This window comes from Micropterus dolomieu, linkage group LG13 (genome assembly GCF_021292245.1).
Source record: "Micropterus dolomieu isolate WLL.071019.BEF.003 ecotype Adirondacks linkage group LG13, ASM2129224v1, whole genome shotgun sequence".
NCBI classification, from domain to species: Eukaryota; Metazoa; Chordata; class Actinopteri; order Centrarchiformes; family Centrarchidae; genus Micropterus; species Micropterus dolomieu.
The window spans coordinates 28,104,107-28,127,739 of record NC_060162.1 but is presented as its reverse complement, the minus strand read 5'-3'; the positions used below and the strand labels follow the sequence as shown (position 1 = coordinate 28,127,739).

General features: G+C 40.6%; 2 protein-coding genes across 4 annotated transcripts; both read right to left on the bottom strand.

The window, feature by feature from the left end:
* Positions 1-563: 563 nt before the first annotated feature.
* LOC123981925 (histone-lysine N-methyltransferase Smyd1-like) lies at positions 564-11,380 on the bottom strand. 2 transcript variants are annotated; one of them, XM_046067182.1, is made up of 10 exons: positions 11,244-11,380; positions 7,584-7,760; positions 5,857-6,070; positions 5,577-5,707; positions 5,349-5,387; positions 3,719-3,914; positions 3,479-3,571; positions 3,204-3,367; positions 1,030-1,198; positions 564-871 (listed from the first exon to the last, which is right to left on the bottom strand). In XM_046067182.1, the coding sequence occupies exons 1-10, from the start codon at positions 11,378-11,380 to the stop codon at positions 740-742; spliced, it is 1,452 nt and encodes a 483-aa protein (XP_045923138.1). In that variant the 3' UTR covers positions 564-739. The 2 variants fall into 2 exon arrangements, with proteins under 2 accessions (XP_045923138.1, XP_045923139.1); XM_046067183.1 differs by lacking the exon at positions 11,244-11,380 and adding an exon at positions 9,463-9,515.
* A 4,433-nt stretch (positions 11,381-15,813) lies between these two features.
* spra (sepiapterin reductase a) lies at positions 15,814-18,944 on the bottom strand. Of its 2 annotated transcripts, XR_006827844.1 has the most exons (4): positions 18,451-18,944; positions 17,466-17,756; positions 16,410-16,716; positions 15,814-16,300 (listed from the first exon to the last, which is right to left on the bottom strand). XR_006827844.1 is itself a non-coding variant. In XM_046067118.1 (3 exons), the coding sequence occupies exons 1-3, from the start codon at positions 18,770-18,772 to the stop codon at positions 16,526-16,528; spliced, it is 804 nt and encodes a 267-aa protein (XP_045923074.1). In that variant the 5' UTR covers positions 18,773-18,944; the 3' UTR covers positions 15,814-16,525. The 2 variants fall into 2 exon arrangements, 1 of the variants encoding a protein (XP_045923074.1); XM_046067118.1 differs by having other exon boundaries at positions 15,814-16,716.
* Positions 18,945-23,633: the final 4,689 nt, after the last annotated feature.

Sequence of the window (23,633 nt, the reverse complement as noted above, 5' to 3'; positions counted from 1 at the left end):
TTAGCAGCTAAATGCTCCACTATGTTCTCAGGATAGAAAACCAAAACAATGTGTTAAAAACCATGCCGCAGAGCTGAACTGCACTGTTGGCTGATAATTCTCTGTGTGTTCATTACCATGAGTGACACTTTACACATAGGTTTTCAACCCAGAGTTAATGAAAAGGTGCAGCTTCAGCTGCTGTAGGTGATTTAAAGGCCTCTTTGGTGTGTTGTGGTCACGGTTTTTCACAGCAGCAGGTGTTATTCAGACCCAGCTGATTAAAATGATCAACATTCAGACTGTGTTTCTCCTCCAGATTTGTGATCCTCTTAGTGTTGTGAAAGCTTTGAACAGAATTTATCATAGTTTTATGTTGGGAAATAGAATGAACAGACTATAGAAATAACTAGTTTACTTAATAAACAACATATGAAGAATCCAAATAATTCCTGCTTGGGAAGAGGAAGGGTTGGATGGACTCATGACCTCAGTCTTTCTAAAGTCCTGGACACAGTCCTGGTTGTCACACACTTATTGTTTGTGTGTAAGTGATCACAACACATGTTGTATCTCCACTTTTATTGTAGATACTGTACAGCATCTGAACATGTTGATTTGAACAACAGCTCTGCACAGGCCTCAGAGCTTTGGAGGACATACAGTATACGTACACGTCAGTATCAGAACATCAGCATGCCACCATCACTTTTCACTGGGTGATCTTCAGGGATAACGGTGATTATTGCTTGCGGAGGCCTTAGATCTTTTTACCAGTGGAGGAGCTGCTGGCTGGGAGCTGGTTCTTCAAAGCAGCATCCCTCATAGTGTGGTACACATACTCATTCTGCCTGAACAGCTTCAGCTCCATCTCAGTCTGCATGCGTATGGCCTGAAAAAAGCACGATTACTGGGAGTATTGTGCTTACAAAATCCATTTATTCTTAAATATTTTACTGCAAAGTTTGTAGAAACAATGTTTTCAGAATGTAGAGTTATTATGCAAAAGTCACAGCCCGATAAATAAACATAAACTACTGCGTAGCATACCTCCAGGTCTCTGGTGATGGCGTGGTAGGGTCCATGGGTGACCATGAGGATGCCATAGGCCTTGCAGATCATACCGTGACCCACCTCTATCTGCCCTGCATGCCAGTGGGTGACGCCTGCCCGCATGATGGCCATGCCCAACTGGGCGTTGTTGGGGTGGTACAACTTCCTACAACATAGGATCAAGAGCAATAGATGTGTTTGCTGTATACCAGAGGTTAGAGGTAATTATACATAAATATTATTTGTCTGGAAATTCAGGGTTATATGCTGAGGACAACATTGATTTTTAAGTGTATTTCTGCTTATTTGGTCCTGAAATGAAAAGGGTAAATGATGCTTCAGACATATAAAACCAGAGTGTGACAACCCACTGTATTTCCAATATCTCATAGCACTCCTAGTTTATTAGACCTTCCTTCATGAGCGCATGTAATTTATTCATTTGACTATGGACGACATGACCAAGACCTTTGCTCTTATACCATAGTTTAAACACACACATACATACTTGCTCCAATACATTTATCTGAGTTACTAATACATAAGTGCTCCGTATTTGTATAGTCTGATCAAACACTCAAAGCGCTTTTAGATTACATCTGCATTCACACACTGAGCCCAAGTGCTCAAACAGAAACTAACTAACATTCACACACTGGCAGGGGCAATTCGGGGTTCAGGTTGCAGCCTGGAGGAGCCAGGGATTGAACTGCCGACCTTCTGATTAACGGGACACCTGCTCTACCTCCTGAGCCACAGCTGCCCACAAAACTCATACTGAGACCAAAACAACAAATGTACAATATACTACCAACAAGGACTATGTGTGTATCTTGATTTGACAGGTATTTAAAATGTTGGATTAGACAAAAACATTCTTGTTATATTTATTTTTTCTGTTGATTTTTCAGTCATTTCAATATTGCAATATACAAAATTAAATAGCCATGATAGAAGATTTTATCCATATCTCCCACTCCTAAATTACAGTCTAAGAAAAACATGCAGTAACCTTTAGTTTAATAGCCAGCAGCACATGGAGCAGTTAGAGCATCGCTATCATTCAAATACCTGCATGATTATTGTATTTTGTATTTATAGTGATTATATTCAATGTGGTTTCTCCTACCCCACTGCAGAGTACACAGTTTCAATGCAAATCTATAGTGACATAGGGAACTGATATGCATGTTATGGTGACATATGGATTCTGTACATTGCATGTTTTACTTCTAGGCTGGATCACTGCAGTTCCTTATTATCAGGCTGCTCAAATACGCCCATTAAAACTCTCCAGCTGATCCAGAATACCACGGCACGTGCACTGACAAGAACCAGGGAAAGAGATCAGATCTCTCCTGTTTAGCTTCTCCGCCCTGGTTCCTTGTAAAATCCAGAATAAAATTTAAAATCCTTCTCCACATTTAAGAGTAAGCTTTAGACTTGACTCTTTATTAAAGCTTATATTTATGGCTGGCTCTAGAGCTGTGGGGTCTGGATCTGTGGTTGCGGGCCACCTGCTGCCCCCATGTTCCAGCTGGACACGCTCTGGTACAATTATTATTATTAGTCCTATTATTATTATCATTAATATTGCTATCATTATTAGTACTATTATTCATTTTATGCCTTTCATTGTTTTGTATCTCTGTGTGGATAATGTAGCTGGTCGAGCAGACGGCCAACAACCCCTGAGTCATGGTTCTACTCGAGGATTCTAACCTGCTAAAAGGGAATTTGTACTTGCCACTGTGGCCAAGTGCTTGCTCATGGTGGGAATTGTTGGTTCTCTGTTATTAATGTTACAAAAAGTACAATCTAGACCTGCTCTGTATGAAAACTGCAATGAAATGATGATAATGATTATGAATTAAACAATGTCATTGAAATGCAGATATTCATTAAATTTGTGTGATATCCAAAACCATGGTGGTGTAGCGTTTTTTAGGCAAAACGTTTTGAAGTACAGGAAGAAAATTAAGATGAAATGGATTTTGTTGTGTAGCCTACATTATTAGTGATATTTGGAGTTGCCATGGAGATGAATGGCTATATGAGGCACTGTTAGGCAAATGAAGACAAAGGGAGTTTCTCTGCAAATATATGGGACATAGGGAGTTTTTACACTAATCTTAACAATAGTAAGTTTAATTATGATTGCGTGAACTAACATGTATCCATCCACCATCTTGCGGGCGTAGTCTGCAGCCTCAGAGAAGAACTGCAGGTATGAGAGCACCTCACTGCCAACGCTAAGCACACGCAGCTTATACAGGTGAGTGTCAGCCAGGACGTTCTCCTGCTTCTCCAGACACTCACGACACAACTTCACCACCTGAGAGAGGGCCAACAAAACACAGGGTAGGACATCAGAAAGTGAATCATGTACAGTGAAAGACAATCAGGGAGAAGGACATGAAGAAAAGCTTAAATTAGTTCTGTGTACCTTGTGGTAATCCTTCTCAATACGGGACATCTCAATCTTCTCCAGACAGTCTTTACTGAAGGCAGTCACCTCTTTCACCTTATCAGCAGAGGGCTGAGAGGGAGACACACCAACAAACCAGGAACATATAGTATTATCATAATCATAAAAATGAAATGAAGAAATTAAAAAGATTCTGTGTTTTGTGGTCCTGAAACCCCAGCCCATATGGAAACCCAGCTCAAATCCCTCTTCCCTCACTTTTTTCCCCTCGCTCTCTGCAGCAGCCATCATCAGGTCGTCCTTGATGTGCTGGCTGCAGTGGTTGCAGGTGCACTCAAAGTGGAAACGCTCCTTCAGCTTCTTCTGGCGGTCAGCAGACAGGTTGAGGAAGTCCACGTAGCTCACGCTTAGCTCCTCACCCTCAGGGATTTTCCCCAGCGCTCGCAGCTCGATCCTGGGACAGAGGAGGACAGGAGGGGGTTTTCAGGATCTGTTAACACGGTTTATGTTTAATAATTGAATGAATGAATGAAAAAAACAAAACCAACAATGTGTTAGTCTGTCACTTAATATTGTCTGACTTCAAAAGTCTCCGCCATTTCCAGGTAGATACTGTATTTTTTTTAGCAACTGTTACTCAAACAGGAGGACATACATACATTGAGTTCTGTGGCTTGGAGGAAGAAGAGATATCAGGCTGTGATACACACAGGACTTGTTAGTAGATACATATATTGCTGGTTTGGGTCTACACATGGGATTTATTGACAAGTAAAACATAGAATATTTTATTCTATAAATTCAACTGAATATTTACTTACTGAGTGGATCATTATACTGGAAAATATACTTACTGTCATTCTTGCTGAGAGTTAGACGAGACGATTGATACCTCTCTTATATTTGTTTGCTAAATATGAAGCTACAGTCAGCAGCCAGCTAACTTAGCTTAGCACGAACACTGTAAACGGGGGAAATAGCAAGCCTGGATACAATAAATCCAAATGTAACAAAAAATCTGCCTACCAACACCTCTAAAGCTCATTAATGTAAACATTATATCTTGTTTGTTTAATCTGTACTTGCTGGACTATGCTCTCCACTGGCAACCTGATTCCAGGATTCCAGGAAGTCCCTACCCCCATCATGGACAATGCACATTAACTGACATCATTGTGTTCATTAAATTAATGACTTAGAGATTATTAAATTGCCAAGTCATTTACCATTACTGTAAACTGTGAGTGGTCATTTTGCTATGCTCATGCTTGTATTGTAATTGTGTTTAGTTGAATAGATACAGTACAGTGCATTCAGCATACACATTTTTCAGCCTGGACAGTTGTGTTTGTCACAGCACGTCAGGTGAGAAAGAATTTGGACCCAGATGTAGAACACCAACGCAGAGCCGGTACAGGTCTATGGTTTTTAATAATAACTCAAGAGGAAAACTGGCTTACAATAAAAGTACGGCAGGCAAGACTCAAAAGAAGAAAAGCTGTCCAAATAGGAAAATAAATCCAGACAGGTATAGGCAAGAATCCAAAAGAAGTCCAAAAGTCAGAAAGAGTCAAAAACACAGGAAAAACTAGGGGAGGGCTGGGATGCTTGATGAATAGATAAAGAGACAAACGGAAACAAACAAGAGGAACACACACTTTAAACAAGAGAGGGGTGAGGGACAGGTGAAACTAATCAGGGCAGGGCAGGCAAACATGTGAAAACACACAAAAGCAGGAAGTAAATAATACAAGACACATGAGGACGAATACCTTAAAATTAAAACAGGAAACAGAACCTTGATCCAAAACCAGGAAGTTATCATTAAAGCCACTCTACAGTCACATCAGGTGGCAGAGGTTGATTGCTGAACAGCTGTAATACATACCTCCTATGAGAGTGGAGAGCAGAACTCACAGCTGATTGGCTACAAAGAAAGTGATAGTCAATTAATTTAAACAATTATACGTGTTACATTGGTCCTTTGTTTAAAATAAAGCATCAGCAAGTCAGTTTGATCAAAATCTAGTTGTATTATTGTACTTTAAGTTCACACACAGTATTTTACACATCTTTTTTATACATCTTCACAGATGAGCAGTAGCCTTATACCTACTTGCCGTGGTTGAGGATGACGGTGCAGTTTGGCCAACAGTCATGGTTGACCAGACACAGGTTGGGGAAAAGACCTACACCCACAGCCTGCAGGCCTCTCTGGTCACTCAGGGTGAATCCATTACACTTGATCTACAGAGACACACAGAGAGGGGAGGGAGAGACCATGTGCCCAAGTTTATTTCTAAAGATGTCTTTCCTTATATATAAATATGCAATTTGCAAATGTAGCCCATGAAGCACTGGTGAATAATAATGCATAATGATACATTCATTCTTACAATGCCAAAGATGTGTGAAATGTGGCTGACAGAGTGCTGCTTGCTTCCATAGGACCAGTATTCCTGGAAGTTGTGCACATCAATCTTGAGTTGTTTGAGGTCCTCTTCAGGTAGGTCAGCTACGTGGTCCTCCAGCTGGTCCACTGAGATCAGCTGACTATCTGACACAATGCCTGTGTCCTTGTGTATACGCCACAGCACACGAGCAGCCAGACTGTGCAGGGGAAATACAGGTAGGGGAGAGAGAAATCACAGTATTTAGAGACAGTGGTGCTTTGAGCTAAGGGCTAACATCAACATGTTACCTAGGTTACGATCTGCATGCTAACATGCTCTCATTGAGGGGAAAAGGGGGATCACCAAAGTCAACGGGACTATGGAATATATGGAATGTATTTTTCATACTCGCGAATGTCCTATGTGTGGGTTTAAGGTAAAGCACAAGGAATGATTATTTTCTGTTAATGCAATTGTTCCAACATCTAGATGGAGATTTTTAGGATGTGAAACAGACAGTGGTTAACACATCTTGTTTTTACTCCTATTTATGTGCTCTGGGAGTGCCGATATTTTGTTTTTCATTATATTATAACTGTGAATGTGAGTGTGAATGGTTGTTTGTCTATGTGTGGCCCTGCGATGTATTGGCGACCTGTCCAGGGTGTACCCCGGGGGATTGGTTCCAGCCCCCCGTGACCACCTATGCAGGATAAGCGGTTGACGATGGATGGATGGATGGATGGATGGATGGATGGATGGATGGATGGATGGATGGATGGATGGATGGATGGATGGATGGATGGATGGATGGATGGATGGATATTACTATCACTATGAATGTTAATATTGTTACATTCAACAGCAGTGGAGGTGATATGGATGTCACTTTCCACTATAAAAAAGGGCTGTGTTCGATAAGTCACTCACCAGTGAATTGCATATAACAGGCCGCAACTTAAAAAATCACCAGCCTCATCCTGTGGGCATTATGAATGTCTGTACAGGTGCAATGCACCCAATAGTTGTTGAGTTATTTCAGTCTGGACTAAAGTGGTGGACCCACTGGCTGACCGGCTAACATTGCAATCCATAGGGCCTAAAAAGTCATAAAGAACATAGAATTCATCCTCTGGGGAACATGAATAACCACAACAAATATCATGGAACTCCAGCCCTCAATGGTCATGGACCAAAGTGTTTATCAAGGTAAAAGTTTTACCTGATGGTTTCAGGAGAGGAATGATCGGGGGTCGTCACTAAGTCATCCTATGGGCACCATGAACATCCATATCACATTTCATTCTAATCTGGCCAGTAGTCATTGAGATATCTTTTGACTACCTGACCAGGGGTCCCTGTAAATGAGTGCACACAGGCTCTGTGGTTATGAGCACTGCTTGTGCTTGTGGTCTGACTTTGCTGTTCTGAAAAGTTCCGGCAACTTTCCCATCCTTATGAATTCCCCACTTGAAGATATATGCAAGACATTATTTTTTGTCTGCAAATCTTAAATTTGTTCTTAACATAGATGTCAAACTGCTAAGCAGAACAGGCGTTACAAAGTAACACAGTAACAGAGTTGAGACAAGGAGTTCTGCAGAACAGGACCTTCTTTGTAGTAATAGATTCACCAGAAAGTGACTGATTGTTATGCTTTCAGCTTTCATCTCATTTGTCTCTTGCAGATTCCTCTCAGGTCCATGAAGGATGGGCTTAGTTTTCCTCACCGAACATTCTCGCTGGGCGCCATGCCGGACTTCCTGATGGCTGCACACTCCTGCTTGTGTTCATCCCAGCATGCAGTCTGGCAGGTGCGGTCGCAGTAGTGCGCAAACTTACACTGGGCACAGCGGTGCAGTTTGGCCTGGTGCCGGAAACAGCTGTGGCACACCTGAAAGGCCAGACTGAAAACAGAGAAACATTCCAGCTGCAGTAAAAACATCTTTCATTGACCTCAACTTTTTGGGTTCCACTGTTCACAGAATAATACTAGTATCTGTTTGTGTTTTTTCCCTTTCCCATGAAGCATCAAAACCCGACTATATATTGGCCACAGACAAAAAATACTCTAGTTTGGCTTGTTTGGTTTAGCAGGAACACCTTTAAATGCAATATAATAAAACAACACAAACTACAGCCTCTCACTATGAGGGAGAGGACCAATTTTTTCTCTTACGCTGTATGAAAAAGTGAACATTTAAATAAATGGTGGTTTATGTTCTGTTCCTGGCCTGCTCACCAGTCATGCCTCCTTGGATTTGTTTAGCTGTTTGAACTGCCATCTTGTTGCCAACTTGTAAGTCCTGACCTGACCAAACACCATGCGTTTGCCTGCATTTGAGTTCTCCTCCCTCTGTTGCCTGAATAAATATACAAATTTGGATTGGTTTAAGTTTGCTTTGTCTCAAAAGCCTGGAGAATACAGTTTAAAAGGACTATTAAATAAATACTGAGAATTGAGTCTCTATTTTTGGCCATTTTTTGTTGTTCAAAAATGAATATGCAGCACTCTAGTTCTGGCTTCTATGAATTTGTGGTGTCTTAGACATAGTGGTATGTATGACACAATAATGAAAATATATTAATTCGTATTCATACTATATATAATTCTATATACTATATATCTATGTAACATTGTAAAATATACAGTATGTATGAATAAAACACATACACATGCACTTAAACTGTATTAATATATTATAAATAAAATATTATCACAGCTCTGTATTGAAAACTGTTAAAGAGGTCATATTATGCTTTTTGGCTTGTTTCCTCTCCTATATTGAGTTAGATATTTTTTCTGTGCAGGTAACAGGTTTGCAAAGTGAAAAAGCCCAAAGTCCAGTCCAAAGTGAGTTCCCATCTCCCACAGGAAACTCTGTTCTGAACTGCCTGAAAACAGCTCGTTTGTAGTCCAGCCTATGACATCAAGGCGAAATATAATAATAATATAAATTCGCCAACCGGCTAGTCTGACACGCCCTCAAAAACAATGGTGGAAAAACACTGAGCTGCATCACTCACCTCTCCTCTCCCTTCCAAACATAAGCTACCCTCCAGGAAGTCAATAGATATAAATTTGTTACTGTGATGTAGAAAGTGAGCTCAGTTAAAACTTTATGGATGAAAGATATATTTTACAAATTAAAGGGGCTAAATGTAAGTTTTTGATTTTAATAAATCAAATTGTCATTGCCTTATTGTCAATGGGCTCAAAACTCACTTAGAAATGAAGCGCACGCCTGTTTTCTCCGTTGCTTGCATCAGCCACTATACTGCTTTTAATGTGAGGTCTCCGGGTCGGATTCAGCCCTGTGCGTGCTCCCGAGCCTCTCTCAGACTACAGTGACAACACGGCAGCTATCGACATGCAGTCCACTAACACCATAAAACAACCGGCTCACAGCAAAACAGGCTCCACTTAAGGATACAATACAACAATAAAGATTTATCTGCTGAAGCCCAAACAGGTTCAGATGATGTCGAGTAAGAACAAAGTGAGCATTAGTAAAGCCAGCACGTGTACGAGCACACACCTGGTTGCAATCTTAAAACTGCACCGCTAGTGGCCGCTGGAAACTCCATAATGCCCCTTTAATAACTCACCACTCTGTCCAGTCCATGATAATAAGCTGGTAAGAGGAACACGTACAGCTGAACCGAAGCCATGTTTATCGGCTTTTCAGGACCTTCCCTACTCTGCTTCTGATTGGCTAGTTGTCCTTAACTAGGAACTGCTCATGTGCAACTCCCAACAAAGATCTTGTTGAGGTAAGATGTATCACTCCTTAACTAAAATGAAGCCTTCAACACAGGGTGAAAAGAGGAGCTGCAGCAATGTGCAGTATGACAAAAAAGATGGTGTTTTTGGAACCATGAAACCATGTAAACCTGTTCTGGTACAACCTCTAAATAAGATTTTGAACCTGAAAATGAGCAGAATATGACCTCTTTAAGAAAAGTACATTAAGATTTGCTAACATGATTGCAACTTTTCCATCGTCATTGTTTGGATGGCAACAGCACACAGAAGCTTGCGCTGTGTGAGTGAACACAGGTCCCAGCAGTCAGCAGCATGTGCCTGCGTGTAAACAGTTTATTCAGCAGAGCGCTTTCTGCCTGTCCAAAGGGACAGTGAACTGACTTGTTAATGTTTCTGATGATTGTTGGAACGCAGCAAAGCCCTGCGCAGAGTCTCTCTCTCTCTCTCTCTCACACACACACACACACACACACACACACACACACTTGCTCTCAGTCACTGGCAGCTCTTTGTGTAGTTTTGTACACCTCCTGTCTTACATTAGGCAGATCCTCTTGGTGCATGCCTGCTGTGTTGGAACCCCTCAGTAAGCCAACGTCCTGCAGCTACCAGCTCTGATATGGCTCAAACTCTATTCTTCAGATCTGTATCTGACATCACAGCACACAGACAAACCAGGCTCCACTTTAATACCTACACAACTATGTACTGAAAAGGTCAGAATACTGTGATGACAAAGATGAATGATTAATGATTAGTTATGGCCTACATTTTAACATCTACATTAAGACTTTAATGTGGGCTCTTCATTCAGATAGCTGCGTCTTATTGAGAACGCTGCTGCTAAGACCAGGATAGACCACATCAGTCCAGTTCTCAGATCTTTACACTTCTTTAAAAATACTACTTCTAGAAAAAACACTCAATGATTTGGGGACTAAAATCTATTTCTGACCTGCTGCTATGTTATAAATCATCCACATCTAAGGTCTGTTTTCTATCCCCAGAGTCAAAACTAAACATGGGGTGGGGGGGGGGGGGGCAGCATTCAGTTTCTATACACCACATATCTGGGACAAACTGCAACAAAAGACTTTTTTGTTGAAAGGTGCTATACAAATACACTTTTATCAGCTGTAATAACACACATAACTCATATAAAGAGTGTCTACAAATTATAGGTACAACCAATGTCTAAAAGCGCAGACTCAATGTACAGAGAATAAAGTTATTTTGTTATCCACACTGCTGAAATTTTCAGATCTCAGGTTCAGACCCCGTGTGAGGTCAGTGGAATCTCTAAGACTGATGTAATTCATTTTAAATCAAGAAATTAATCTGAAAGTGTACAAGGTGTCATATATTCCTTTGGGTAGAGCCTCCTTGCTCTTGAAAACTGAATCCAAATGTATGTCATGCTCAAGTTCACATGACACCTTGACAGCTTTCTCACTGCTGATGTCATGGGGATCTAGAAATTAGATCACAGCCCAGAGAGGGCTGAGGGAGCCTGTCCACAACACACCTGCAGTGTGTAAGCCAGGTCTGCAAAGACATGCTGAGTGAGAAAAGATCAGTTCTTTTACATTTCCATCAAGCCGAAAAACGACAAGGAGCCTCGTACCTGTCGAAGACCACAGCAGAGAAACTGGGCTCAGCGAAGACCACTTCCCCAGTGTTGAGCTCTTTGGTGGCCCTTAGGCCTCGACCTTTCTTCCCTGCATCAAACAGCTCAGCGCTCTCCATGTTCCCCACAGTCATTGTGCTGGCCAAACAAAACACAGAGGAGACAGAGAGGAAGCAGAAAGTGGCTGAGGATGGGACGGGCCGAGGGATAAGGGACTAAACAAGCAGCAGAGTTCTCACTAACATTCAGGAGCACTTGCCCTCCCTCTCTCCTTACCCCTGCTACAGCCAAAAATAAATTTGCCTTTAGGGGTTATACCACCTTCCCGGAGTGGAAAGGTGGGTGAGCAGTGGGAAAAGAGAGGGGCTTGGGGAGGTAGTAGAGGCAGAGGTAGTCTACGGGTGTCGTCCCCTTGTTTGGGTTGGTTCCTCCTGTGATATTTCGGTCTGGGGCAGCTGTGGCCGTCTGTCAGAGGCACATTACAGGAAACAGAGCTGCTCACATTCAGTAGCGGCCTTTCATTTTTAAAACACTTTTGCACAGTACACAGTGGAGGTGGCCACATCCTGTCGTTTTCACCCGCCAGTAAGCCTTTAAACAGAAGTACTTGATTTTTTGGGGTCACTGGTAAACACAAGATTGACACATATAAGTTGATATGGTGAACTTGTTAGCTAACAGTTGCCTATATTCAACAGACATCATTAGCATTTATTTGGAGTTGGGTTTGTATGCAAGAGTTTGTGTGTAAATCCTATATTCATTCCCAGAAAACATCAGCCTGTTGCCAGTGGAAACAAGCATGACAAGTATAGTTCAAATTATGGGGGGGATTGGGGGGTCTGACCCCCCTAGTTAAGGCTTGGACTCCCCCAAAAGAGGCAAAACCAACAGTTCAGGGGGGTCTTTCTTACCTGTATTTGTAAATATTATAATATATATCCCGTACTCATGCCTTTTATTCAAGAATCTTGAAATACGATTTCAGACACCCCTAAAATGGACTCTACCATTTCCTAACATTGAGTTAGTTGAACATTTTGTCTGTCTGCATCACTCACAGCGTAGTGGAGCTAATGGAGACGCAGCAGGTTAATGTCAGTAGTGATCTATATATCTGCTTTAATACACTTAACTTTCCTACCTTCAGAGATTTGTAATTAGCATTTCTTTTACTGAAAGTGAGCTATCTGATGTTAGCTAGCCGAGAGCCCACCCTATCATTTTATTATCACTATGTAATTTCATATTTTATGTAATTGTCAGCTAACACTGGTGTTTAGGCATGAGCAGTGAAATTGGGGATTAGTTATTGTAGAGATACATTTTTACATCTATATAGAGTTTTTTATTTCATATGAAGTCTTTCACAATAACATTAGTTTTAACTCTGGAATTCCCAAAAATTCCCAATTCCCCAACAACAGTGTCTGACTACTGCTTTTTTGGACGCAGCAAGAGGAAAGGATATATTTGCTAAAAAAGAGTTAGTTGAAACTTTAAACTTGATGAGAATGATAAAAATTAGGAATTAGAGATAATAATGCAGACTGTATTTTATGTGTCTTTAGTTCTGTATCAACATTGTGTGGGTTTGTTTTGAGCGGTCATGATGGTCTGCTGTTGTGTGTTGATTTATCATCTACAGACTGATGACATTAGTTAAATAAGCAAGGTAAGCATTCTAAGATTTTAGTTCACTGAAGTTTGCGTCTGCGCTGTACCGGGTTTTCTTTTGGACCTGGAAAAAAAGTTGACCTCACTGTATAATTCGCACCCTGCTGACAAGAGGCAGTGAGAGTGAACCCCAACAGTAAAGCTGTGGCCAAAACAATGAACTGAAAGACGCTGAAACGCTCTGTAGAGCTGAGGGGCACTACAGAATTGAGTGATAATTCTCTGTGGGTAACTCAGTGGGAGCAGCCCCTTTACATAACAGAGTCATTTCACTAATTGTTTATATAAAAACATTTTAGGTTTTATATATTTTACAATCTAGGATCTAGATTGTAGTAGTGTTGTAGTACTCGAGACCAGTCTTGGTCTCAACACCACTTTTTGATGGTCTCAGTCTTGTCATTTGCACTCGGTCTTGGTCTCAAACATAGAGGACTCAGGATTTTATTTCAAGACCAGTCAAGACTACAAATTTGGGAATATCAATAAATTGCTTTTGCATTGTCTGTTTATTTGTTAACATCCTAACTTTGATCTGATGTAAAACGTATTGCTTCAAATGCAACCAATAACCCTAATTAAAAATGTGTTGTTACCTTTAACGGCTGTCACTCCACCCCACCCCTCTTCACACGCACTCCAAAAAGGTGAATGGGGGAGACAGGAGAAGATGTGGCTGTCTGGGAGCAGGAGGATATTTAAGCAAAACATATGTAATAACATTTAGCTACCTAAACTAAAAAGAATTAATCTGTAAAACAGCATCCAGAAAAACAACAACACAGCAATCTGTAATTTAGTAAACATAATGAGATAAGTAGCTAATGCAGTCAGTTCGTGTAATGTGGGGAACTGGTCTTGGTCTCATTCTCCCCTCCCCTCCCCCGGTCTTGGTCTCGGCCCCTAAAAGTCTTTGTCTTGTCTTGGTCTCAATAAACTCTGGTCTTGGTCTTGACTTGGTCTTGGTTTGGGCGTTCTTGACTACAACACCAGATTGTGGTCTAATTCTTTGGCCCAGATCAAGATGTGTCAGAACAGCTGGTAAATGTGCTGTAGTGTGGACATTCATGGCCCCCAGAAGGTGAATCCTAATGATTTTGGTGAGCCCCTTGACCTTGACGTTGTTGCTGCTGCCCAGCACCAAACAGCCGAGAGACAAAGTTAGTGACTAGTTGATGAACAGAGCTGAGTCCATGTCTTCTTTTAGGTCTTATTTAAAATGCACTTTTATCAGAAGGCATATCCTGATTTTATCTGAGTGGCCTGTTTATCTTAAGGTTTTTATTTTAGTTATATAAAGTTGCTATTTATTTGAGTTGTATTCCTCTTACAGTATATCTGTTTTACTTCACTGTGATTTCTATTTTTTTCCTCCCCATGTATTTTATCTTCCATGGTGGTCTTTCATGTCCTTTTTCGCCCTGTGTGTCTTTTGTGAAGCACTTTGTACCTTTGTTTGATGAGTGCAATATAAACAGTTAGTATTCTTATTTAGCAGCTACAGAGCTACAGAGATATTTATTAGGAGTTGGTGGAGGCTGAAGCAGAACTTAAAGGAGACTGAACATTGGACAGCACTGGCAAAATGTCAAGTGTTTTCAGCATGGACACTCAAGGGAATTTCTAAAATGTATTATGGATTATTACTGATCTGTAAGTAGTGAATGATTTATTAACATTAAAGAAATAATTAAAAACAAAGTGGTACCTTTATATTATCATTTGTATATGTACTGTGTTTTTATATTTTTGTAGATTGTCGGACTTTTGGGCTTCAATGGCATGTATGAAGAGAACAAAAGACAAAAACTAATGAACAGGTAATCTCAGTATTGTGTATCTTTAATATACAGCCTCACGTTTACAAAATTAATCTGGATAACACCCATACAAAGCAATCATTTCCAATCCACATTTATATAAAAAATAACAAGTCATTGAGGAATGTGTGAAAAATTTTTTGAGCGGAGAAGAACACGACCACATTTCTCTCACATATTGAAATGCCTAGGCTCAGCACTACAGGAGCACTATTACTTTACATCAGCATCTCATAACAAACGTCAACACATATCACAGGTAAGGCCCTGTAAAGCTACAATGACTTTATAATAGTAAAGACTTCACTATGGCTGGAATTTATGACACAGTACTTCTGTTTTAAAGCCTTGAGTTTGGCATACTGACTGTTTTTGGAACCAGAAGTGACCATATTTGCATGAGAGGGTGGAGGGTGGAACACAAACCTTACTGCTACCAATGCTACCTCTGAAAGGTTGCTGTAGCAGCAACTTGTCAACCACAAGGTAGCCCCGCCCTAAAGCATTCGCTGCTTTATCTTTGATTTTTCTCAAAATTGGACCGATGGGTGACGTCAAAGTCCCTGAATGTAGCCGTCTTTTACTTTTAACAGTTTGAGACACTCACCATGTTTTGTAATGGAAGAGTGCTACAGAGGTGGATACACTTATGTAGTGTTTGACACACAGCGTCACTTGAAACCCACCCACCCAACTTGCCTGGTTCTGATTAATGCAAACAGAAAGATAGAGGTTGTGATGAAACAAATACCTGGCATTGGTGATCTCCTAATCTTTACTTTTTAGGTGTCTCCTGTGTTTTTTGTTCTTAATATTTTCTTTTGCCTATGGTCTTAGCTTACGGTCTTCGTTTCTCATATTTTTTAATACAGTTATTTAACTTGCAGTACAGTTTCTGTTTTACAGTTCCGATGTGTCATTAAAGCGGTTATCCATCACAGACAGGGATCTCTTTCTCTCTCTCTATAGAATGAAATTGAGTTTGTAAATCCCTTCTGCTACATAGCAAACAACATACATTAATACAGAAGCAATCATATGGTAAACAGAAATAAAATATCATCACTGGAGCAGTGCTGAGGATGAATTAGAGTTTAAGAGTCTGATAGCTTGGGGGGAAAAGCTGCTCTGCAGTCTGATGGTACGGCAGCAGAAACTTCTATATATCTCTTCCCAGAAGGCAGCAGGGTGAACAGGTGATGTCATGTGTTTTAAAATCATATCCCACCACTGCATTATGACGCCCTGTGACCAGAAGATTACTCATTATGGCCTGAGGCATGTGCAGTAACACATAATGTTTCCTAACTGTCTATCTTTTCTACAAATGTGTGCTTCATGTCCTGTAGTGTCTACCATCTCAAAGGAATTTCTCTAACTGTGCGTGCAGTGACATTACTGACTGCAGCTTTACTGCACCTCTGCTCTGGAATGTTTTGAAAGTAAATCTGATGAACATCAGTTTGATATTTCATCCTGTCAAACTGGTCAGTTTAACATCAGAATGCTACAACCTGCAGAGTTAAGACGGACAGTGAAATTTGAATCAGCTTATAACTAATCAACATCACAGTTAAGAGTACGGTCTAGACCTGCTCTTTTATGAAAAGTGCTGTGAGATAACTGTTGTTGTGATTTGGCGCTATATAAATAAAAATTAATTGAACTTTTCCATTTATGGCTGTAGTCATCAACAGTATAAATTAATAGTTTCAATTAAAATCAAGGCACATTTAAATAATCTGCCCTAGAGCTAAAAGGCTGAGTTTGCTCGTGCTACGTCTAAACGTCAAAGACGTCGATGTGAGCTCCTGATGTGTATTTGTCTTCCAGCAGCAGCTTCATCAGCTTGGCGCAGGACGCCTCACAGGTGAGCAGCTGGCCCTGAGCGAACTTGTCTGAAAAAGCCTTCCTCAAGCTGGGATCAGCTGTTTCAGATCTGGCCACCAACTGCATGGCGGTGTCCAGGGGCCCTGGTTCAATACAGAGGACAGAAATAAACTGGGTTCAAGAAAATTATGGTTTGAAGGAACAGAAAAAACCCTTTTGCCTGCAAAGTAGAGACAAAATAATAAGTTTTAAAACTATACTGTGGTTTTACTAATTTATTGTGATGATTGGCACACAGATCTGGGCAATATGACCAATATGTTATTACGATAAAAACCTTTATATCATTTGATAAATATACTTATCACAATAAAGGCAAATTTTTTTTAAAGACTAAAAGTTGAAGAAACCAGATGGTTAATTGTGGTTAAACTTTTCTTTATGGTCAGAACAAATGATGCCAAAGAGTGGATCACTTAACAAATCTGAGGTAGAACAGAAAACAATTATGATAATAATTAACAAATGTGTAAATGTGTTAAGTTTAAAAAAAAATTCAGTCCCTTTTCTTCAACAAAATAAATAGAAAAATTAAGTGCTAATTCGTTCATGATTCATCATAATCAAGAAATATTTATTACTGGATTTCTTTTTGAATTATTTCTTATTTTGTTTTTATCAACTCCTCATTATTGTGTAATTAAATTAATCCAGTGCTTGTAACCCCTTGCATGGCTCTTTAGGTCTTCCACATTTTCTCTTTCTTTGAAAGTGTTTGAAAAAGTGTTTGGAGTTAGATCTCCACCTTCCAGCCACTGCTTCAATTCAGCTTCAGTTTCAGGCTGACCAGTTGGTCCTGAATGTACCCGGGTGTAAACGGGCAGTTCCTTACCTGGGGAGTAGTTGAGCACCCGGAGGTCCGGCTCCTCTTCTGCCAGTACCCTGAACATCATCGCTCGGGCAGCCTTGCCGGTGCAGTACAGCACCCAGGAGGGGAAAGGCTGCTGGGCGCACAGCGAGGAGACGTTGATCACGGTGCGCCTCAGACCTGGACGCTGCGGAAAAGCCTGGAGGACGCTGGCGGTGAGGCACAGGGCGGAGCTGACATTGAGAGACAAATAAGAGTCCACCTCTGCCATGTTGGTGAAGCTTTTGGCGTAGCGGGACACATCACCCAGAGAGGCTGGGATGAGAGGGAAGAACATGTCACATGTGTGTGTCTCCATCCTCATTCCTGTGAGTAGTTCCATAAACTAGTGTGCAAAATATATTCAGGCAGGAAACAAGATCACATAATCAAAAGGGAGTTTCACTCCAATCCTGCCTGGTGCCCTAATAATTCTGGGGCCGGCCCTGCTCAAAGTTAAACCATGACAATAGAGAAGATCTTTAATTAAAGGTATGTTCTCCTACATTACAGAAGTAAAAAACATTCTCTGACTACACTACACCTCAGAAGTGAAAGGAATTTCTAGCGTGCTACTCACAGTATACAAAAAGGTCACTGTCAACAGTTTGTATTGGAACTACTCTCTACTGAAGAAATAGGCCCAATAAACTATAAATGGCAGACACTGAAGACAGCATTATATATCATTAGCCTCCATCATCACTGATGCATTGTGTAGCATTTTACTGTTACAGCTGGTAGAGGGGGAACTAATCTGATCTATTTAACAGGCTGTTTATGTAAGCTCGTCCAATGTGTGTAAAATCTGAATCCCCTTCAATTGTAGTGGAGTAAATGTATATAATCCCGGGAAGTGGAAATATTCAAGTAAAGTTCAAACACCTGTAACGTCACTTCAGTAAATGTAGCTATTGAATAAGATTAGTCCCGCAGTCAGACCTGACTTCTGCGGATACTGTCTCCTTACCAGCGTTGTTGACCAGTATGAGGTGATCTATAACTTCAGGCAAAGCGGCTTTAGACGCTCTGACCACGCTCTCCGGTCCTTCCATCTGACCCAGATCTGCCTCCACACACTCCACCACCAGTCCCGCTCTTCCTTCCTCGGAGTCGGCCAGCTCCGTCCGCAGAGCCCGCAGGTCGTCACCGGAGCGGGCCACCAGGACGAGCACCGAGCCCGGCTTCACCAACCGCGACACCTCCCTCGCCACAGTCCGGCCAAAGCCCCTGGAGGCCCCGGTGATGATGCAGAGCGCCAGACCCAGGTCTGCACGCTCAGTGGACGACATGGTGCTGACAGAGTGCGTTCGCGTGCGCGCGTGTGGAAAGATAACGACTGGCGAAAAATTTGGGGGCAAGAGGTCTGCTCTTCTTCACAGACTTTAATTACCTTTGACAGTAAAGGTCATTGTGACACGGACCAAGTCCGCTTGCAACAGCAGCACGGCGTTCCTGGAGAGCACGGGGTCCACGGCCCACTGCTGTGATTGGTTCATAGAGGAATGCTCACTGTTGTGATTGGCCCGCGTGGCTCTGACAAGACGCCCCCTTTTTCTTCTTCCCTGCGTTGCATCGTTTTAGCCAGTTAGTTGGCCCTCTAGTGGCTATTTTACACTGAAACTACTTTTCTGTCGATGTATCCAGAGCCTAAGTTCCTCCCCTTCCGGTGGACCTTATTTTGGAAAAATATTGTACGGTAGTAAATGGCAGGAGACAACAAATATTTTGATCCTGTTTGAATTGTGCCCCGAATTACACATATGATCTTTGTCGATTTAAAAGATACATTTTAAGTTAAAGAAGGTCGTAGTTTGATGTAAAACTGTTGAGATATAAGACTGTGAAAACACATAATTACAAAGACCACAAACCCAAAAGTCACGTATGTGACGTTGCCAACATCAAAACATGAGAGGATGATTTGATAAAAGAGCCAGGAGTCGTTGGATTAAACACATCAGGTGAGATACATTTCTGCGTGGAACATAGCTACATTATCTAGCTAGTAGCAAGAAAGCAATGAACGTTAGCTAGCGTTACCGCGCTAACATTTTGGTGACGTATATTGTGCGAGACGAGAGATGTAGTTCATTGACGATTTCACACAAAACGACATGTAACTTCACTGTTTTACAACAAAATGCGACTTTCTTTACTTGCAAAATTCTATTTTAAATTGACCAACATCATATGTGTAATTCAGGGTTCAATTCTAACGGGATAAAAAGATAAGTTGTCTCTCGCCATTGATTACCGTACATAATTTTTCCAAAAATAAGGTACCATGAGCCGGAAGCGGAAGTGACTTAAGCTCTCTCTTTCAGTGCAAAAGAAAAATTATATAAAATGATTTTCAAAACTTTTTAGGTCACATAAATATCCAGAAACATCCATGGCTTTCTAATAAGAATTAAATAGAAAACGCCAAGAATTATGTTTATTGACACTGTACAACTAAGTTTGATTTTACATAAGACAGAAGTTCATTTAATATGTTCGGTTTATTTAGAAAACTTGATTGGTAGGGAACAGGCACAGGGGGGGCAGCTGTGGGTCACTTTTATAAAATGTCGGGTTTCATCCCCATAACTTTTTGAAAGCATTTGTTGAAAATGTCTGGAAAAATAGCTCACAACAATCAATGCTAAAAAAAGAAAATGCTTTTATTTGGTTTATTTGCGCAATTAGAAAACATACCATGTAATGTAAATATAGAAGAAACAAATGTGCATTGCCTAAAAAAAGTAACATGCTACAGATTGCTGCATTACATTATATTTTTATATTTTGAATTGTCACCTGCCATCTGAATTTTGTCTTTCCCTTCAGAGATATCTCCGCCATAAACATTTCTCCAGAACACAGGAAATTAAGTGTTCAAAGTGTCAAGCTCAAAATGTTCTGGGGGAAAAGCCCCTGACCATCCTATCACTATATTGAATATTTGTTTTAAAATAGTGTTAAAATATCTCGTCCCGTTCTCATGAACCCAATATATCGTCACATTTTGTGAGCTAAGTGTATCATCACACCCATGACCTGGGCCTTTATGTCCCCACCACCTTTTAACACAAACTGACACTCTTGGACAACTTTTACGTTCATTGTTCTTATTGCCTTGTTGAGTTTGTTGATTTAATTATTAATAATTTAACATATAACATATGTGGAAGTGTGCAAGGACTTTAAAAATCACAATATTCTGTGTCTGTACCTAAGTGGTACTCAGGTTCCTGCCAAACCTCTGAATCTCATCAGTGGTTCCCCTGATCAGTGGTGCCTGATCCTGTTTTTTGCTTGTGCTTCAGGTTCTCATGTCCTGTGAGAGATCACCATCAGTCTCGTTCAGTGCCTCGCCTGTTTTCTCTGCCGCCTGCTCAGCTCTCACTGATTGTCTGTCTTCAGAAGGACTTCAAGCTAGCGATCACTGTTGTACATTTTTGGAATTAAGAAATAAAATTAACTGTGAATTTTCACATTCTTCATAATCCTTGTTCTGCTGTTGGGTTCAAGGAGTGTTAAGCGTAACACGTAGTGAACAAGGAAGTTAGCAATGTAGCTTGGTCCTAGCCCACTGGCTTGGCGTACAAGGAGGAGGATCTTAAAATGAATTCTAAATGTTACAGGAAGCCAGTAAATAGTGCTTTATAGTAGTCGAGTCTGCTTGAAATAAAGGCATGAATCAATTTTTCATCATCTTTTTGATGTTTTGGTCATACTTAGCTATGTTTCTACGGTGAAAAATTATATTTTTGTTGCTTTGTTAATTAAATCATAGATCTGAATCTAAAATAACCCCAAGACTTGTAACCTCTGATTTAATACAGAATCTCCCCAGATTATTGAACAGCATTTCTCTTTTTGTGTTAGGGCCAACTGGTAGGATTTCAGTTTTGTCTTTGTTTAACTGTAGGAGTATTAACTTTTACTAGCTTGGAGTTTATAACTGTAGCATCATTTGGTTCAACAGAGATGTACAGTTGCGTGTCACTCGCATAACTATGGAAATATACATGGTCCCCTTTAATGCTCTCACGAATTCCCAGCATGTATGGTTCAGCTCCCTTGTGCATGACACATGATTTCCAAGAGTGACGTAAAACTGCAACAATGCAATGATTCACATTTTGATGCTGTTTTAAAATCTACACTGAAGGCATGGAGCTGAGCTCCAGATATGGAGTGTTGCATCTCACTTCTAAAATATCTTTCTTGGGAGTTGCACATGTGCAGTTACTAGTTACGGACTACTAGCCAATCAGAAGACTCTGAGTTCCTCAATAATCTTCTGACAGAAAAGCGGACCGAAATCTGTTTTAAAATTCTCCCAACTATTAACCTGCAACATCCCACCAAAAATTTCAGCATCAGTTAGAGAGTTTGAAGCCAGAAAATCTTCATCTACATTTCACAATTTACAGTTGGGGTCATCTTTGTCCTCATCTTTGTGGGCTCTTCCCACGGTATGTAACTCTGGACTCATTGCAAATTTCAGACTGAACTAGGAAGGTACGTGAGTCGTTTGTAGGTTTTTAATCTGCTGGTGGGTGATCATGGAAGAAGTGGAGTAACTGACTGTGGAGAGATGAGGCAATGTATGTTTGATCGAAGGTTTGTGAGGCAGCTACACAATCTTATATACTTTGTCTTCCAAGATTGTAAATCTAGTGGTGGGATTGACATGTGGATCTCCCGAGTCAAGTATGGATTCGTATATTTTTTGGATCTCAGCGTCGGCCTGTTAAGCTTTGCAGTCCACACATTTCCTTTTAGCTGGTTGCACAATGGCACAAAAGGGGAAACTGACCGTCCATTTCACTCACAGGTGGTCTGTCTAGAGAGGGCATCAGGAACTGTTTGGAATCTTCCCCTTTCAATACTCAACGTTGAAAGAATTCCTGTTCTGTGGTTGAGTAATTTCTTTCTGCTGGATTTAAGGTGGGACTAGGAAAGTTATGACCTTCTCACTTCCTAATTCCGTTGGTTGGGCCAACACTACACTTAATCACTTAATCCTACATCCATGCATCAATGTACACCATGAAAGGTAAGGTGAAGTCTGGGTGAACGAGGAATGAAACAAGTTGTTTTAATGTTTCATAAGCAACTTGGCAGATGGGTGTCCAGATATATTTGGAGCCTTTTCTCTTCAAGGCAATACAGCTAGTAACTTTTCTTCTTCCACTTGTACTTCATCGATGCAAACTACATGACCAAGGAATTTGAGTGAGGTTCTAAAGAACTGACACTTCTTGTTGTTGGTTGTTTTATGCTGATGGTCAGGCCTGTCTTCCTTAGCTTGTCCAAAACTGTTTTCAGGTCAGTACTGCTCAATTGAACCAAAGACCATGCAGATTTCACCATGGAGATCTCCCAACACCAGCTCCATAAAGCTGATGATACACGGTGCAACTTTTTGAGCAATGTTGCTGTGTTTAATTCCGAACGTTACTCCAACACAACTAGCTCAAAACACAGAAAATATTTGTGACCAACAGCAGGTTTGAGAAAGATTTTAGTCTAGTTCAAAAACTGTGTAGTGATGAATCATTCTGCTTCCACTGCTGCTAGCTTACCTGAGCTGTTTTTGTTTGTTTGTTTGTTTGTTTGTTTGTTTACTTTATTTATACCCGTAGGTAAATTTGTTTTACAGTGCAATGACATTCTATGGCATCCAGTACAAAAAAACAACACACAACACAGAACATCACACTACACATAAGGACAGATAAAATAAATAAATAAAATAAAAAATTCATTATGAAAAATTCATGAGACCCCTAGTATATATCTGAGAAAACACCTCTACAATTTGTTAAGCATATCAATCGCATTTATTACGAAGCTGCTTTTATGTCTTTTCGTTCTACACCTAGGGACTTTATACCTCCTCGCAGACGGTAATAACTGAAACTCATTTCGCAGAGGGTGAGAGTCATCATTTAAAATTGAAAGGGCCATCCTTTGTAATTGTTTGGCATATAGTGATGCCACTCCTGGTTTTGACTCGCCTATCAAACGGCCAGACCATTTTATTATCTGATCTAGATGATTTTTTGCCTTTAAGGATATATGACCGTACCATACTAAGATGGAAAAAGACAAAACAGATTCTATAAAAGCATGATAGAACAACTTCATTATTGTTTT

Coding starts and splice junctions, on each gene's coding strand:
- LOC123981925 (XM_046067182.1), bottom strand. CDS start 11,380: ATGACTGTGGGGAACATGGAGAGCGCTGAGCTGTTTGATGCAGGGAAG. Junction 6,071..7,583: donor GCGCCCAGCGAGAATGTTCG/GTGAGGAAAACT, acceptor TCCCCTGCACAG/TCTGGCTGCTCGTGTGCTGT. Junction 5,708..5,856: donor TTTCACACATCTTTGGCATT/GTAAGAATGAAT, acceptor GTGTCTCTGTAG/ATCAAGTGTAATGGATTCAC.
- spra (XM_046067118.1), bottom strand. CDS start 18,772: ATGTCGTCCACTGAGCGTGCAGACCTGGGTCTGGCGCTCTGCATCATC. Junction 17,757..18,450: donor CATACTGGTCAACAACGCTG/GTAAGGAGACAG, acceptor CTCTCATCCCAG/CCTCTCTGGGTGATGTGTCC. Junction 16,717..17,465: donor GGTGCTCAACTACTCCCCAG/GTAAGGAACTGC, acceptor GTATTGAACCAG/GGCCCCTGGACACCGCCATG.